The sequence below is a fragment of the Pelodiscus sinensis genome, chromosome 1, assembly GCF_052426305.1.
Source record: "Pelodiscus sinensis isolate ZL-2025 chromosome 1, ASM5242630v1, whole genome shotgun sequence".
In the NCBI taxonomy this organism is placed as follows: domain Eukaryota; kingdom Metazoa; phylum Chordata; order Testudines; family Trionychidae; genus Pelodiscus; species Pelodiscus sinensis.
Window position 1 is genome coordinate 304,144,571 of NC_143052.1, and position 16,308 is coordinate 304,160,878.

Here is a 16,308-nt window from a genome sequence, read left to right on the forward strand (position 1 = left end):
GGCCATTGTATGCTCAGGGCTCAGGGTCGTGGGGTCTCAGTGGACCACCTTGATTTTCATGCACTCCTGCTCCTGGGTGGCCAGGCTGGCAGCTCTCCTGCCCTAGCCGGCCACCTTCCTGTGCCTAGTGCGGAGATCGTGGACGAGGTCCACGATGTCCGCACTAGCCCAGGAGGGAGCCCGCCTTTTGCGGTCCCGGGCAAGCTCCCAGGACCCGCCAGCCTGGTCCCGGGAAGAGGGGGAGGGCTGGGGGGCATCGGGTGGGTGGCTCGATCCGCACCAGGTGCAGGGTCTGCTGGCTGGGTGCTGGCAGGCTTGCACCTGGCACGGGCACCGTAGCCATCCCGTGCCCCTTTAAGGGGTCCGGGGCCGGGAGGGGGGCATAGAGTTTCCCTGGTGTTGGCCGGAGTGGCCACCAGGGAAACCTGGGGAGGGCTAGCCTCCCACTAGTTCGCATTAAGGGGCTACACAGCCCTTAATTCGAACTAGTAAGTTTGAACTAGGCTTAATCCTCGTGGAATGAGGATTACCTAGTTCGAACTAAGCGCTCCGCTAGTTCGAATTAAATTCAAACTAACGGAGCGCTAGTGTAGCGCCTATGAAAGTTAGTTCGAACTAACGTCCGTTAGTTCAAACTAACTTTGTAGCGTAGACATACCCATAGATACTTACATTGCCCATCACACATTCCCCCTGCTTCTACATCACAAGCCTATGCTGTCAATAATCTCATATAATTCTATAGGTCACTCACAAGGTGTCTGCAGATATCCATCTGGAGCTCCTCAGGGTTCAGCTCGGTTCTCCAACTAAGATGCTCATTAAGTATAGTTTGGAGCCTCTTCAGTCCCAAAAATGGGGCACAGAGATGAAATGTAGCTCTGCACTCCTGAAAAAGAGGGTTGCACCAGTGAATTGTTCCATAACACGTATTGTGCTCATTCAAATGGAACTCATGTCCTTGACTGCTCATCTACCCCAAGAATAAAAGGGATTCCCCTGAAGTAATAGACAGAAAATATGCCAGCATGACTTTAATAGGGGGAAAGGGATTCTACTTCTGGAGTATTGCATCCAATTCTGGGCACCCCATTACTTAAAAAATGTTGATACATTGGAGAAAGTCCAACGGAGGGCAACAAAAATGATTAGGAGGCTGGAACACATGATATACAAGGAGAGGCTGAGGGATTTGGGATTATTTAGTCTTCAGAAGAGAAGAGTGAGGGGAGCTTTGATAGAAGGCTTTAACTACCTGAAGGGGGATTTCAAAGAGGATGGAGAGAGGCTGTTCTCAGTGGTACTAGATGACTGAATGAGGAGCAATGGTCTCAAGTTACAGTGGGGGAGGTCTAGGTTGGATATTCGGAAAAACTATTTTACTAGGAAGGTGGTGAAGCACTGGAATGGGTTACCTAGGGAGGCAACGGAACCTCTAAATCTAGAGTTTTCAAGTCCTAGCTTGACAAAGCCCTGGCTGGGATTGTTTAGTTGTGGCTGGTCCTGTTTTGGGCAGGAGGTTGGACTCAGTGACCTCCTGAGGTCTCCTCCAAACCTATGGTTCTATGATTTTATAATACTGAAAACTGGAGATAGCAGCAATGTTTTTTCAGAACAGATGTAGCTATGAAAGCTGCTTCACTAGGCATAGCTGTGATCTTTCCTCTGTTGTGGGGAGGCAGGAACGTGGGGTGCAGAGATAGGCAGGAATGAACTCTTGGGATCAGACCCATGACCTATCCTGAACTCCAGTGAGACAACCCTGGCTGCTAAGGACCAGCCTGTCTGGGATTGACTCAAAAGGAGGGCAATGAACTGAGGGAAGAATTTAGGTCTCCACTGCAGGAAGGAATAGCAGAGCTCCCCTGGCAACAGGAGGAAGATTCTTTTTGCTTAGTATTTAAGTCACTGTCATTCTTACCATTGAAACTTCAGGGCTTGGATCTTGCAGGTGCAGCAGAAGCGTGACCCAGCTCTGTCTAACCTGCTTGGCAAAATAGTCCTTCCATTTTCTCTTTGCAGAGCCGGCCAGGATACCAAACAGGACAAAGGCCAATGCACGAAGAGTGTTGTCCTTCTATAGCCAAGAAAGCCACACAGGTTGGTAACGAAGAGATAACCACATCATGTATCTAGCACAGCTGTCTCTTCTACATTAGAGTAGAGTGATTCCAACTACAGAAGTTTAGAAGAACTGGAATTAATCAAGTTTGGGCCAAATGTGTTGATTCTTCAAAATACTTTGAAGACAGTTCAATTTTGACAAAATTCTTCCAGAAGCCAAGTAGGGGTACTTGGTCAGCTTCTTGGTGACCCATCTAGCAGGCTAACTGAGATCTTGGGCTTCCTGGCCCTCACCTTCAGAACAGCCTGTTTGGCAGGCTGACAAGGAGCCAGGAAATGTGTACCCTGGCACCTCTAATTCCCAGTGCTTCCAGGTTCCCTGTCTCCAGCATAGTCTGCCAGTAGACTGCCCTCAGGCAAGGCTCCCAGTAGAGCTGGGTTGAGAATAGTATTACTGTTTCACAAAGAGATTTGAAATTTGGGCTGGGGGGTGTGTCCCCCAAATAGGAACAAAACCAAAATTTGAAATCTCAAACTTCTCTGCAAAATGGAATAATTTCAACCAGGTGACATAAAAATCGTATGGAGCAGGCCCAAAACAGTCCATTACACCCTGTATGCCCATTTTCCTTGTTATGCAGCTACCTAATCTAGTATTCATACTTCCTTTGCCATTCTCATTGGAAATAAAGATGAACAGAAGGGTGAGACTGAAGGAGCAGGGATGGCATCCTCATTTTCTTAATTCTCTGCTCCGCCATAAAACACATCTCTTCCCTAAGGCCTAAAATCACTTCATTCTGACATGAACAATGCCCAGTGAGGACACATCATGCATTGTAAATGGAGCCTCATCAATGTCAGCTGAACTGGGGTTGAAGGCTTCTGTTCACGTACATTATCGAAGTACTTCCGGATCTGTATGGTGAGGTCTCTGAAGGAAGAACCTATGTCCTTCCCTTTCAGCTCCTTCAGGACTTTGGCCAGTGCCTTCATGCATTCGATAATGATTTCAAAACTGAAAGTCTCTTCTAAAGTCCTGATCAGTGTCTCCAGAAGAAACTTCTTGTACTTTTTCACCTGTTCAGACATATGACATTAAAAAACACTTTCCACTAACCACATTTCTAATATGTTTTTTTAGCAATTATGAAGCAGTGGGAATTTCATCTGCCCCCTAGTGACCTATAGCTATATTTTACATCAGGTACTAGCTACAATAAGCCAAACTCTGTGCCATATTACACCTATGTAATCCTATTAGATTTCTAATTACTTAGATTTGAAGGCCAAAAGGGACCATTGTGACCTCCTTCACAACACAGAACCTCCCCAAAATAATGTCTGTTTGACTAGAGCACCTCTTTTAGAAAAACAGCCCATCTTGTTTTTAAAGTTGCTACTGATAGAGAACCCACCACAACCCTTGGTAAATGGTTCCAATGATTAAAATTACCATTAAAATGTATGCCTTACTATCAGTCTGAATTAGTTTAGCTTCATTCCTCCCCCCCCCCCCCATTGAATCTAAAGGCACATTTTCTAGCCCTTTGAAAATTCTTGTGACTCTTCTCCAATTTATCAGCATCCTTCTTGAATTGCAGGCATGATCTTGACATAGTATTCTAACAGTTCTCACACCAGTGCCATAAGCAGAGGTAAAATAACTTCTTTATTCTTATTCAGAATCCCTCTGTCTATGCCTCCGAGGATCACCTCAGCTCTTTTGGTCACAGCTTTGTACTGGGCGCTTACGTTCAGCTGATTATCTATCATGATTTGAGTTTTTTAGTGTCTCTGTTTCCTGGAATAGAATCTCTCATCTTGGAAGTATGGCCTACACTCTTCATTCCTAGGAGTATACATTTACATATGATCATATTAAGTACATATTGTTTCCTTATGCCCAGCTTACCAAGGGAACCAACCTGCTGTGTATTGACTGCAAAGAGGTTACAGGGGTATGAGAGAGCAGAAGTTGGCCTAGTGCATTGTGCATGGCCTCTGTAAATCCTGAGCAATTGTTTCCTTTAGTTTCTCTAGTTATGCTGCATTGTATTCAGTATTCTATCTTACCTTCTCAGGTGCCCCATAGACTACATTTCCCAGGCCTCTTACAGCCATTCGACGGACAATCCAGTAGTTGTCCTCTAACCTTTCTTCTAAGATGTGTAAGACAGACTTAAGCAACTTCTTCTCCCTGAGTATGGGATCAGTCATTAGCTGAAATAAAATCAACATGTCCATTAGCTCTAATATGTTCATTAAGATAGCGAATATAATTTGAGGAGACACGTAATACACTGTAATTTATTATTCTATATGAATGAGTACTGTGTTAAAAACATGGATTTTTCCTTTTAGGCACTATAATGGGTGATTGCTCATCCCTTGAGAGCCTCTCAGTGACTGCATTTGATACCACAGTCCTTTTCTCGCCCAGGTGCATCCTGCCAGTCGATCTTAGTGAGTCTTCCATGGCTCAGCCCTCTGGCCAAGTCCCAAAGTCCAAACAAATGCCTTTTAGGTCCTGTTGCCCTCACTAGGGTCTTCAGCCCCAACTCTGGACCCTTTATATTCTGTTCTTTGTTCAACCTCTCCATAAGCCCTGTCCCCTTCATCGGGTTTATGCCACTGGGGAACCTGGGCCTGCCCACTACTCTTGGTTCCAACCTAGAAATAGCAGCGAGTCATTGCTTCATTTCAGTTCATTGCTACTTTTTCCTTGGGTTCTTCCTATGGGGCCACTTTCAGTTTCTCCCTCAAATTATATGTTTAAGGCTCGTAAGGACTCTCTCTCTGCAAATTCAGCTTCAGAAAATGCTGCCTGAAATAAACCCCTGTGAATTGGTTTGGCCAGAGAATAGCATCCTTTCTTGGCCCTCCACTTCCTGAAAGAAACTGACCTAATAAAGCCCTGTAGCTCCATATATCTGAGCCAGCTGGGCTCTGATTGGCAGCTTTCATGAGGCCTCTCTAGGCAGACCTTGAAAACCCACGTTTGTGACTCCTTTCCTAGGTGGGGTGTAGAAAGATTTTGGGGCACAAACAGATTCCTAGAACCACCAGATGAGCCTCTAAAATAGCGACTTAGCGTAAATGTGAAATATGACACAGACGTTATAGCAAGGCTGTGGAGAGGGAGGATGCTCCAGTAGTTAGCAGCCTAGGACTTAGGAGGTTCCAGTTCAATTTCCTGCACCCTCAAAGACTTCCTAGATGATGTTGGGCAAGTCACTTAGGCCTTCTGTGCATCAGTTTCCTCTTTGCAAAATGGGACTAATAGTGTTTCCCTGCCTCACAGGGGTATTGTAGGGATACATACTTTTAAAGAGTTTTGAGGCACTCAGATACTACATTATCATTTTGAAGTACTCAGATAATACAAGTTTCTAAAAGGATGTTTTAAGGAAGATGGAGAAAAATTGTTCTCCTTGGCCTCTAAGGATAGGATAAGAAGCAATGAGCTTAAATTACATCAAGGGAGGTTTAGGTTGGACAGCAGGAAAAACGTCCTGCCTGTCAGGGTGGTTAAACCCTGCAATAAATTGCCTCAGGAGGTTGTGGAATCTGCATCACTAGAAATATTTAAGAGCAGGTTAGACAAACACCTGTCAGGGATGATCTAGACTGTGCTTGGTCCTGCCGTGATGGCTGGGGATTGGACTCGAAGACCTCTCAAGATCCCTTCCAGTTCGAATGTTCTATGAATCTATTATTCTACATTAATGAGAATCTAAGATAGATGTTAATGTATTTGTATGTTGCTTATTTTATAGTATTAGGACACTAGATTCATTTAGAAGATTTGCTGAGCTAGACCAAAATCAGGAGCTGTTGGTTAGTATTAGCCCTAGGAATTGTCAGAAAAGGTCTAGTAACTCAAATTCTATGGCTACATCTACATTGGCATGATTTTGCGCAAAAGCAGCTGCCTGTCTACACTGGCGGGGAGTTCTTGCGCAAGAACACTGACATTCTAATGTCTAAAATCAGTGCTTCTTGCGCAAAAACTATGATGCTCCCGCTCAGGAAAAAGCCCTCCTGTGCAACTGTTCTTGCGCAAGAGGCCAGTGTAGACAGGCCACATTAATTTCTTGTGCAAGAAAGCCCAATGGCTAAAATGGCCATCGGAGCTTTCTTGCGCAAGAGAGCGTCTACACTGGCACGGATGATTTTGCACAAAAGCGCCTCTTAGCGCAACAGCACATGCCAGTGTAGACGCTCTCTTGCGCAAATATTCTAACGCAAAAACTCTCACGTTAAAAGTATGGGTATGTCTACACTACAAAGTTAATTCGAACTAACAGCCGTTAGTTCGAATTAACTTTAATAGCGGCTATACATACAAACTGCTAGTTCGAATTTCAATCGAACTAGCGGAGCGCTTAATTCGAACTAGGTAAACCTCATTCTACGAGGAGTAACGCCTCGTTCGAATTAAGTAGTTCAAATTAAGGGCTGTGTAGCCACTTAATTCGAACTAGTTGGAGGCTAACCCTAATCAGGTTGCCCTGATGGCCACTCTGGGCCAAACCAGGGAAACTTTTCTGCCCCTCTCCCAGCCCCAGAGCCCTTAAAGGGGCACGGTTTGGCTACAGTGCCTGTGCCAGTTGCAAGCCTGCCAGCACCCAGCCAGCAGACCCTGCACCTGGCATGGCATGAGCCAGCCACCCGCTGCCACCCAGCCCTCCGCCTCTTCCCAGGACCAGGTTGGCGGCTCCTAGGAGCCTGCCCAGGGCCACAAGAGGCAGGCGCCCGCGTGGTCTAGTGCGGAGATCGTGGACATTATCGAGGTTTGGGGGGGAGGCCTCCAGCGTCCACGACCTCCACACTAGGCACAGGAATGCAGCCGTCTAGGGCAGGATAGCTGCCAGCCTGGCCACCAAAGGCCACATCCAAATCCAGGAGCAGGTTTGCATGAAAATCAAGTTGTTCCAGTGAGACCCCCGACCCTGAGCCCTGCGCTTAGAACATAAGAACATAAGAATGGCCGTACTGAGTCAGACCAAAGGTCCATCTAGTCCAGTAGCCTGTCTGCCGACAGCGGCCAACACCAGGTACCCCAGAGGGGATGGACCGAAGACAATGACCAAGCGATTTGTCTCGTGCCATCCATCTTCAGCCTTCCACAAACAGAGGCCAGGGACACCATTCCTACCCCCTGGCTAATAGCACTCCACGGAACCAACCTCCATGAATTTATCTAACTTCTCTTTAAACTCTGTTATAGTTCTAGGCTTCACAGCCTCCTGTGGCAAGGAGTTCCACAGGTTGACTATAAGAAGAACTTTGTGTGAAGAAGAACTTTCTTTTATTAGTTTTAAACCTGATGTCCATTCATTTCATTTGGTGTCCTCTAGTCCTTATATTATGGGAACTAATGAAGAACTTTTCTTTATGCACCCTCTCCACACCACTCATGATTTTATAGACCTCTATCATATCCCCCCTCAGTCTCCTCTTTTCTAAGCTGAAAAGTCCCAGTCTCTTTAGCCTCTCTTCATATGGGACCTGTTCCAAACCCCTAATCATTGTACTTGCCCTTTTCTGAACCCTTTCCAAGGCCATATCTTTTTTGAGGTGAGAAGACCACATCTGTACACAGTTCTGAAGATATGGCATACCATAGTTTTATACTTCCCCTCCTCCTTCTTCCCCTGGCTTCCCCCTTCCAGCTCCCTCCTCCCAGGTTTCCACCTCCCCTCTCCCACCCTCTTTCTTCCCCTCTCCCACCTCCTTTTCCCAGTCCCCCAGAGGTTAACTCACCCCCCCCCCGCCCCCAGTTTTGTTAAATAAAGAGAGTTTCTATTTTTGAACACGTGTCCTTTATTTTTTACATCAGGAAGAGGGGGCTCGGGAAGGGTAAGTGGAAGGAGGTGAGGGAGGAATGGGGCACGAGCCCCCGATGGGGAGGACTGGGGTGGCTCTGCGGGCTCCTCGGGGTGGAAGCTTTCCTGTAGGGCCTCCTGGATCCTGACAGCCCCCTGATTGACCTCCCCCAGATGGCAGCCTGCGGCAAGTGCAGCCGGGCTGATGGTCGAGTGCTGTAATGTGCCGAGTGTGGGCATTCAGGGCACTCCAAGACAGGACTGCTTTGCTGTCCCCATCGAGTTAGACAAGCAAGCGGGGAATCCTGAGAACTGTCTGTCCGGGGTGGGGGTCGGGTCCTTTTAAGCACAGCCCTCGGCTAGCCTGAGGAAGCAGCTCCACACCTTAAGTCCTAACCTGATGCCCTGACGGCACTGGTTCTGGCCAGCCTTAACTTCGGTTCAGGGTCCACTCAATGTGGACATGCTATTTCGAATTAGCAAAATGCTAATTCGAATTAGTTTTTAGGTCTAGATGCACTCATTTGAATTAGCTTATTTCGAATTAACTAATTCGAATTAAGTTAAATTGAATTAGTGCTGTAGGTTAGACATACCTTATTTGCGCAAAATCTTGCCAATGTAGACGTAGCCTATCTATATCTTTCTCACTCTCTCTTAACCAGCAACTAGAATAGGCAGCTAGGCCAGGCTAGTATAGACCCCAAAAATAACAAAGAGAAAATGATTAAGAAAGGTGTAATGAAGTTCCTTGTGAGATTTCCTTACAAAGGACACATTCTACTATCTAAAATGAATTCCTATGAAGTGAACTGTACAACTCCTCAGAGAAAGGTAAACAACAGATAACAGCCTAATGGTGGAACTGCTCATACCTGAGCAAAGAAAGCTGTGCTGGTGCCTCGCTGATTTTCTGATGGGGAATTTACCCAGGGGAGGAGGCTCTGTATGATCTCCACTGTTATTAGTCCAGATCTTTGCAGAACACTGGAAGACAAAAGGAACCACTTATGGGGCAGACTGTGCACTTCAAAAGCTTAGCTGCTATGACCATACAACTCTAAAACCTACGCATGGAAGCTCTGTGTTTCTCACCCAGGACACCCCACACAAAGCTATACCTGAAAGTTCCCTGTCAGTCACTCTATTTGTTGCCGATCCCTGAGGATGAAATGCTGTCTCCTAGATCTCTTACCTCACCAGCAAACACACCCCCTCGTGGTGAGTCTGCGGATTTTCAAGAAGCATCCAAGTTCTCTGCTTCCAGAGTGTTCTTATCAGCTTCTCATTCACAGCCTTGAAAAGCACAGCCTCTAATGCTTCAATAGAAAGCCTGGGGGAAAAGAGGCACAGAACTGTAGTAACCAATAGAAAGGCACAGCCTAAGCAGTCAGGAAACCCCAGTTACTTGTCAGGTCTGTTGTTCATTGACAGTTCATCCATTGACAGTATCCTGGGGACCACTGTTTTTGGAAGGACTTAATTCCAGGAGGTATTTCAGTCTCATACATCTCATATTACTAGTGTTGCTATGGACAACATTTTGCAGTCACTTTCTCCTATCTGCAAGGCGTATGGGCACTAGCACAGTACAGTAATATGGAAAAAATTCACAATCAGACCCCAAAAGCTGGGACACAGAGAGATTAGTGATCACTAATGGATATTTTGGGGCCCTATCTCCAGCGAGATGTGACAGGGTGCTGAGAGCTTGTACTTGGGGTCAGCACTCTGGTAACTACTAGTACTAATTAGCTTCCCCAGAGAAAGCCTAATTGGATAGAAATGTACCTGATTGCCTGGCTAGAGTGGGGCTATAGAATCAACAAACCTATTATCCCATTAATAAGGAATCTGCCTAAAGGGACACACAGAGGAGTGTTTGAGGGAAACAGAGAGCAAAAGAGACAAATGCTAGGAGAGCCTTTCAAAGGGAGTTCTCTGAATGGAAACACTTTCCCTCCATCTGGAGGAGGGACTAGAAAGCTGAGATATAATGTAACGGTGCTATGCATGGACAGGCGGATTAAAACACTGCACATAGTCTACACATCGGTATGTACAGACAAGAAAGTCTCAACACGGGCAACGACTCCTCCGAAGTTTGGAGAGTTTTATGACAGGAAATGGAAACCAGCCACAGAAGGTAGCGTTCTGCAAAGTGGGGCCTGAAAATAACCCTGATGTAGTTTTGGCTACCCTTAAAAGAGCAGCAGGTGGACCTGCGAGACACAGAGCAATGTGTGCCCTTCAACTGACACCACACAGCAGTGCGGATGGGAGGAGCTGCTGGTGCAGGACACTGGTTCCCAGGCATGACAGGGCCATGCGCCTCTCTGTTGGTCACAATGGCTCTTGGGAGCAGAGCCCTGTGGATGTGCAGAACCCAATGTCTATCTGCAGATCTCCGTGTCCAGGGGTAGATGTTTGTATTCGCGCAGGGCTCTAACCATTTTTTGCCTGTATTCTAACTCATTATCACTGACATCTCTGTTCTTTGATAATATACCAGTTCTTGTTTTCCCTATAAATACATCTAAGTGTTGTATGTTTTCCAGAGCTGAGTTCTAAAGTATAAGTGTAAGCAGGGCAGTGTGTGCTGAGCTTGTGTTTCTCTGTTTGGTTTAGTTTGGTGTTTGTTTGTTTGTTTGTTTGTTTGTTTGAAGGAGCTTCTAAAAGGTTTGAAATCTAGAAGCCTATGTTAATTGGCTGAGCCTCAGTGGGGGGAGGGGCTACCAGAGCTATATAAGCCTGTGAGTCCGCGAACAGGGAGCTTGGAGAGGGACTTTGGAGTGGGAGTTTAGAGGGCACTAGTGACTTCTGATCTTCTTTAAACCTAACTTTTATAATAATCTATATTCCAGAGATTTAATAAGCCCAGTTTTTACTTAAATTTATTCATAAAAAAATGGAGACAGAAGCCCAGCAGCAGAGTGGGGGCTATCCTGTTTATTACGTCGAGTGTAACATGTATGATTACCTGCCCTGTGGGCGAGTGGCGTATGTGTGCACCTGTTGCAAGGAGCTCCTGGCCCTCAGAGACCGAGTTCGGGCTTTGGAGGCCAGGGTGGCTGAACTGGAGGAGCTAACAGAGGTAGAGAGCTATGTTGATGAGACTTTCCAGGGCACTGTAGTACTGTCCCACCTCCAGTCTGAGAGTCCCAGTGCTCTTAAGGAGGATGAAAGTCTCAAGGGAACAGAGAATTCAATGGGAGCAGAGGGAAACCATCCCGTAGTTGGGACCCTCCTTCCCGAGGATGTTGCGGTATCCTCTCGCACCAACGATACCTCTGAGGGGGAGGGAATGCCAGATGTTAGGAAGAGGCAGGTGTTAGTAGTGGGTGATTCGATCGTTAGAAACATAGATAGTTGGGTTTGTGATGACCAGGAGAACTGTATGGTCACTTGACTGCCTGGTGCAAAGGTTGCGGATCTCTCGAGGTATCTAGATAGACTTATGTCTAGTGCTGGGGAGGAGCCGGTGGTCGTGGTACATGTAGGTATCAATGACATAGGGAAGGGTAGGAGAGATGTCTTGGAGGCCAAATTTAGGTTGCTAGGAAAGAGACTGAAATCCAGGACCTCTATGGTGGCATTCTTGGAAATGCTTCCAGTTCCACGCGCAGGACCAGGTAGGCAGGCAAAGCTTCAGAGTCTCAATGCGTGGATGAGAAGAGGGGTTTGGATTTATCAGGAACTGGGGACACTTTTGGGAGAGGGGGAGCCTATACAGGAAGGATGGGCTCCACCTAAACCAGGGTGGAACCAGACTACTGGCACTAAACATTAAAAGGCCGTAGAGCAGTTTTTAAACTAAGAGATGGGGGAACGCTGATTGGTGCGGAGATGCACGTACATCGCAGGGAGACTTCTCTTAGAGGAGAATCCGTTGATAGAGATTCTCTAAGCTGTAGTCAGAAAGAGAGGACAAAGAGACTGAGGCCTGAGGAGGCCTAGATAGTAGTGTTTGTGTTGCCAGAGGTTGGTGGTTTCAGGGAACTGACCTATAGCAAGCACAAACAAGACTTTCTCATATTAAAAGCAGGTGATGGTAAGGTGCCTCATAACCCTGAGAACTCCTGGGGAGTGTCACACAAATGGACTGGGATTCTCTTTGTTTTGCTCCCTTTCTTCTAATTACCTGCAAGGGTTGCCCTCACATAGTTGTTGTCCTTTTCTGAATAACCTCCTTCGGCTGCTCATCCTGGGCAAAGGCATCTTTTGTCTTAGGGTTTGGCTGATCTGCTGCAGGAGAACAGTAAACAACTCCGGGAACAGCTCCTGCACAGTTTTGCTCAGCTGCAATGCTGACACCACTTCAAAGATGGCACATGTTGCCTGAAAGGAGAGCATGGTAAAAGAAGAGGTCTCTTCCTAACACTATCACACTCTCTCCCCTTCTGATACCTGCTGGACTAAATTCTCACTCCTGTCACTAACTTGATGAATGACCGAGAGCAATTCACTCCATGTGTGCCTTAGCGTCCCATAGCTGTAAAAATGTGTACGACCTATCAAAGCATGTTGTGAGTTGTACAAAACATCTGCAAAGCACTGTAAGAAATCTGATTCAAAGACTTTCTAATTGCCAGATAGTATTAAGTGAATCAGCCACATACTCTAAATCTGCCATCTGTTGTTCCACAGAAAGCACAGCTGGAATCCAGGAAACAGTACTTCAGAAAAGAAGTGCCCATATGACAATATTATACCACTCATCTAGCTTTCCATCAGCATGTTTGTCACAAGGCAGAGAAATACATGTCTGTCGTCTAACTTACTGTGAGAGGTACAGCAGCTGCTAAATGCAGGTCAGTTTTTGTCTCTGAGGTCATCCTTCCTTCTTGGCTTGTTGGAGTCTTTATTTTTTCTATTAGGACCTTTAGGACTTGAGGGGCGAGCAAGGGATCTGTCCCCAGAGATCTCCACAGCTCAGTGGTGTCACTGCAATTTAACATAAGTTATATGTGACCCCCTGGAGACTTTTGTGGCTCTGACTATATGCATCATATTCAAGTAAAGAACACATTTTCTCCTTGACTATGATCAGGGCTCACCAACCGCGCTGTCCGGCGAACTGTGCATGCACAGATCGTTCTGCGCATGCACAGGTCGCCCGAACCCGGCTCTTCCAGGTTACAATCTACACGCCATGGGTGAGTAGATTGTATTATTTGTCAAGCCCTGCCTATGATGAGCAAGTTCAGAGTGCTGTCCTCCTTATATGGTCCTCATGTTTTACATATTGAGTTTCTAGTTACAGAACTAAGTTAAGTTACATTTCAGGTTACATTTCTACAGTGCATGACTATTTTGGGATCCTGGAGGTATCCCGAAATAGCTACCCCACATTTACACAAGCAGCCCGTTATTTTGAAATATTTTTCAAAATAATGGGCACACTATTTTGCCATCCCAAGAAACTTTGTTGCATGAGGGATAAGGGATGGCTTGAAATAGCGCATTATTTCGACATTTGGTGCTGTGTAGAAGCACCACATTACAAAATAGGCTATGCAAAATATGATACGCAATTTGCGGAGTGCAAATTGTGCATCTTATTTCAAGTTTAGGGTGCTGTATAGACACAACCCTAGTCTTACTGCACCATAACCATTAATGCTAGACTTCAGAAGGAAAGGACACAGAGCTCTAATCACAGTTCCTGTTTTCCTACTTCTCAGTAGATATGGAATCATGAGCATATGATGCCCAAAGATCTGGGGCCTGGGAGACAAGTTGAAGAAAGAAAAATGATCTTCCTACTAACTGGATGTACAACTACGAGAACAAATATTTGTGGCTAGCCCATGACCTCTTCACAAATGGCATTCCCTGGCCTCTATTTGCCAGAATGGGCATGTTCTGTTCACTCCCTATGGGGCACCTGGCATTGGCCACTGTCTGAAGACAGGATCCTGGGCTAGATGGACATTTGGTCTGACCCACTACAGCCGTTCTTATGTTCTTAGATTCCAGCACTGATGACTGATAATTCAGCTAGGGATGTTTGAATGAAATGATAGATATGCTTACCGCCCTGTCTTTAAGTACCAAGAATGACAACTCCATTCCAGCAGCCATACCCTTGCTGATACCAAAAGCCTGGTACCCTATCCTGGCTAATCAGCCAGGAATTTGGATTTGAAGCTTTCATGCTACCAGAAAACGAACAGTCACTGGCAATTTCCAGGGTGATGTTAGTTCAGGGGTCTGGAGAGGCAAAAATCCACTCCAGTGATGCCAGTAAAGGGAAGTCTTTAGGATGCCAAAGCAACTATTAATTAATGGAAACAGAATGACACTTAATTTCTCCCTGCACCCACCTTGACATGGTCTTGGACCTTTCTGCAGAAAGACCCAAGCTATTAACCTTTAGGAATGATCTCAAACTGTCTGTGGCTTAAATGAAGCCTTACATCTTCCAGTGAAGCCGTGGGATCCATGGTTACCAAAATGAACACTGTAAGGAGCAGTATATACCTGTCCATCGGCAGATGTTTGATGAGGAGGCTGAAGATCACTGCCTCTAGGTGATGGTGAGCAAGAATGGACACTGACTCCACCAGGAACTGCCTCAAGCTACCCTGCTTGATGGTAGGCATATAAATATATATTCTACTCAGGATATCTGACACCTGGACAGAATAAAACCAGAAAAAATGTCCCTTTTCCATTCTCTCCATTCATTCTGCAGAACCAAAACGTTTATTTAGTCGTTTAGCAATTTGCTGTTCTTGTAGAAAATCCTCCCTTCAAAAAACAAGTATTTAGACATGGCTGCATAGATTTAACCCACAAAAATTATACATATCTCTGCGCATACCTGGCTGCAACACCGGGTTAAGACATGCTGAGGCCCGAAGCTATGTCAAGTTAAAGAGGCCTCATTGCATTTCCAAAAAAAACATGTATTATTCTAACAGAAAGGAAAATGAAAATAGAAATAATAAAGTTATCTATCTATCTATCTATCTATCTATCTATCTATCTATCTATCTATCTATCTATCTATCTATCTATCTATCTATCTGTACATAGGCAAAGAGGCAAGTAAAAACTAGCAATTTTGGGGTATTTTTAGAGACCCCTCATTATCTGAGGCCCTAAGATGTAGTTCACTTAGCTTGTCTCTTGGGGCCGGATATTCTCTTTTTGCATTTTACTCGGAGTCTAATTTTTCCAAGCCTTTCATGGCTGGAAACTGTGACAACAAGATAGACAAATAATCAAGCATCTTCCTTTTCACTTGGGGTACGGCTACACTAGCTTGTTAGTTCGAGCTAGGTAGGGTAATGAGGGCAAGCAGAGTTGCAAATGAAGCCCAGGATTTAAATATCCCAGGCTTCATTTGCATGTTCCCGGGTGCTGCCATTTTAAAATCCCCCTTAATCCGAACACCGTGCCCGCGGCTACATGCGGCACGGAGTAGGTAGTTCTAATTAAAGATCCTAATTCCATGAGGAGTAACGGTAGTTCGAATTAGGATCTTTAATTTGAACTACCTAGTCCATGCCGCATGTAGCCGCGGGCACGGAGTTCGGACTAAGGGGGATTTAAAAATGGTGGCGCCAGGGAACATGCAAAGGAAGCCCGGGATATTTAAATCTCGGGCTTCATTTGCAACTCCGCTTGCCCTCATTACCCTACCCAGCTCGAACTAACGAGCTAGTGCAGATGTATCGTTAGATTATCTCTGTCTTCTGCTGTTGATTCCCTCATTGCCTGACTCAGGATAGGAACACAGATGGAATTACCTTCCAATCCCAGGGGGAGAAACAGCAAGACTTGTATTCACTGCAAATGATGGCAAAGACCTGAAAGCCTGCAGGTTAGCCAGAAAAACCTCTCCAGCTTCTATTTTACCTCATCCAGCATGGCACCTCCACACTCCTTCAGGATGATTTTCATCCACAGACCGGCTGCTGTGGCACAGGAGGGGCTAGCAGACAGCATACCATCCAGTATGGCCTCAATAAAATCTGTGGCTTGGTCAGAGGGAAAGTACTTACTAACCACCTGTGGACAGATCAAAACCAGGAAAGATTGCAATGATAGTCAGCTCCAGTACTTTTAAGAAAGGAGGCCTAAGAGCTGTATAGGAAAATAATGTATTCATCAGCAAATTGCTAATTGGGCTCATATCTGGCAAGGCAGTTGCAATTAAAATTTTCTCTGTAATCTTTCTAGCTACCACATCTCTATTCTACACTAATAATATCAGGTTAGATCTTAGGTTATACAGTTAGCACAACATTGTATGGGACAAACAGGATGTAAATTTCCAGTTTATATTCTATGATGTACATGACATCTTTTCACAAAATATAAAAATATGCAAAGAGATGCATGCACACAAATATAGGTTCAGGTAAACACACAAGGTGACAAGACTGGTTTCTCAGCTTGATGT

The 16,308-nt window shown here is 45.5% G+C and overlaps 1 protein-coding gene across 1 annotated transcript; it reads right to left on the reverse strand.

The window, feature by feature from the left end:
• Window positions 1-695: 695 nt before the first annotated feature.
• LOC149525791 (protein maestro-like) lies at window positions 696-4,285 on the reverse strand. Its single transcript, XM_089776396.1, has 4 exons — window positions 4,141-4,285; window positions 2,962-3,144; window positions 1,922-2,077; window positions 696-889 (listed from the first exon to the last, which is right to left on the reverse strand). Exons 1-4 carry the CDS (start codon window positions 4,282-4,284, stop codon window positions 740-742), a joined length of 633 nt encoding a protein of 210 aa, XP_089632522.1. The 5' UTR covers window position 4,285; the 3' UTR covers window positions 696-739.
• Between the last annotated feature and the right edge of the window lie 12,023 nt (window positions 4,286-16,308).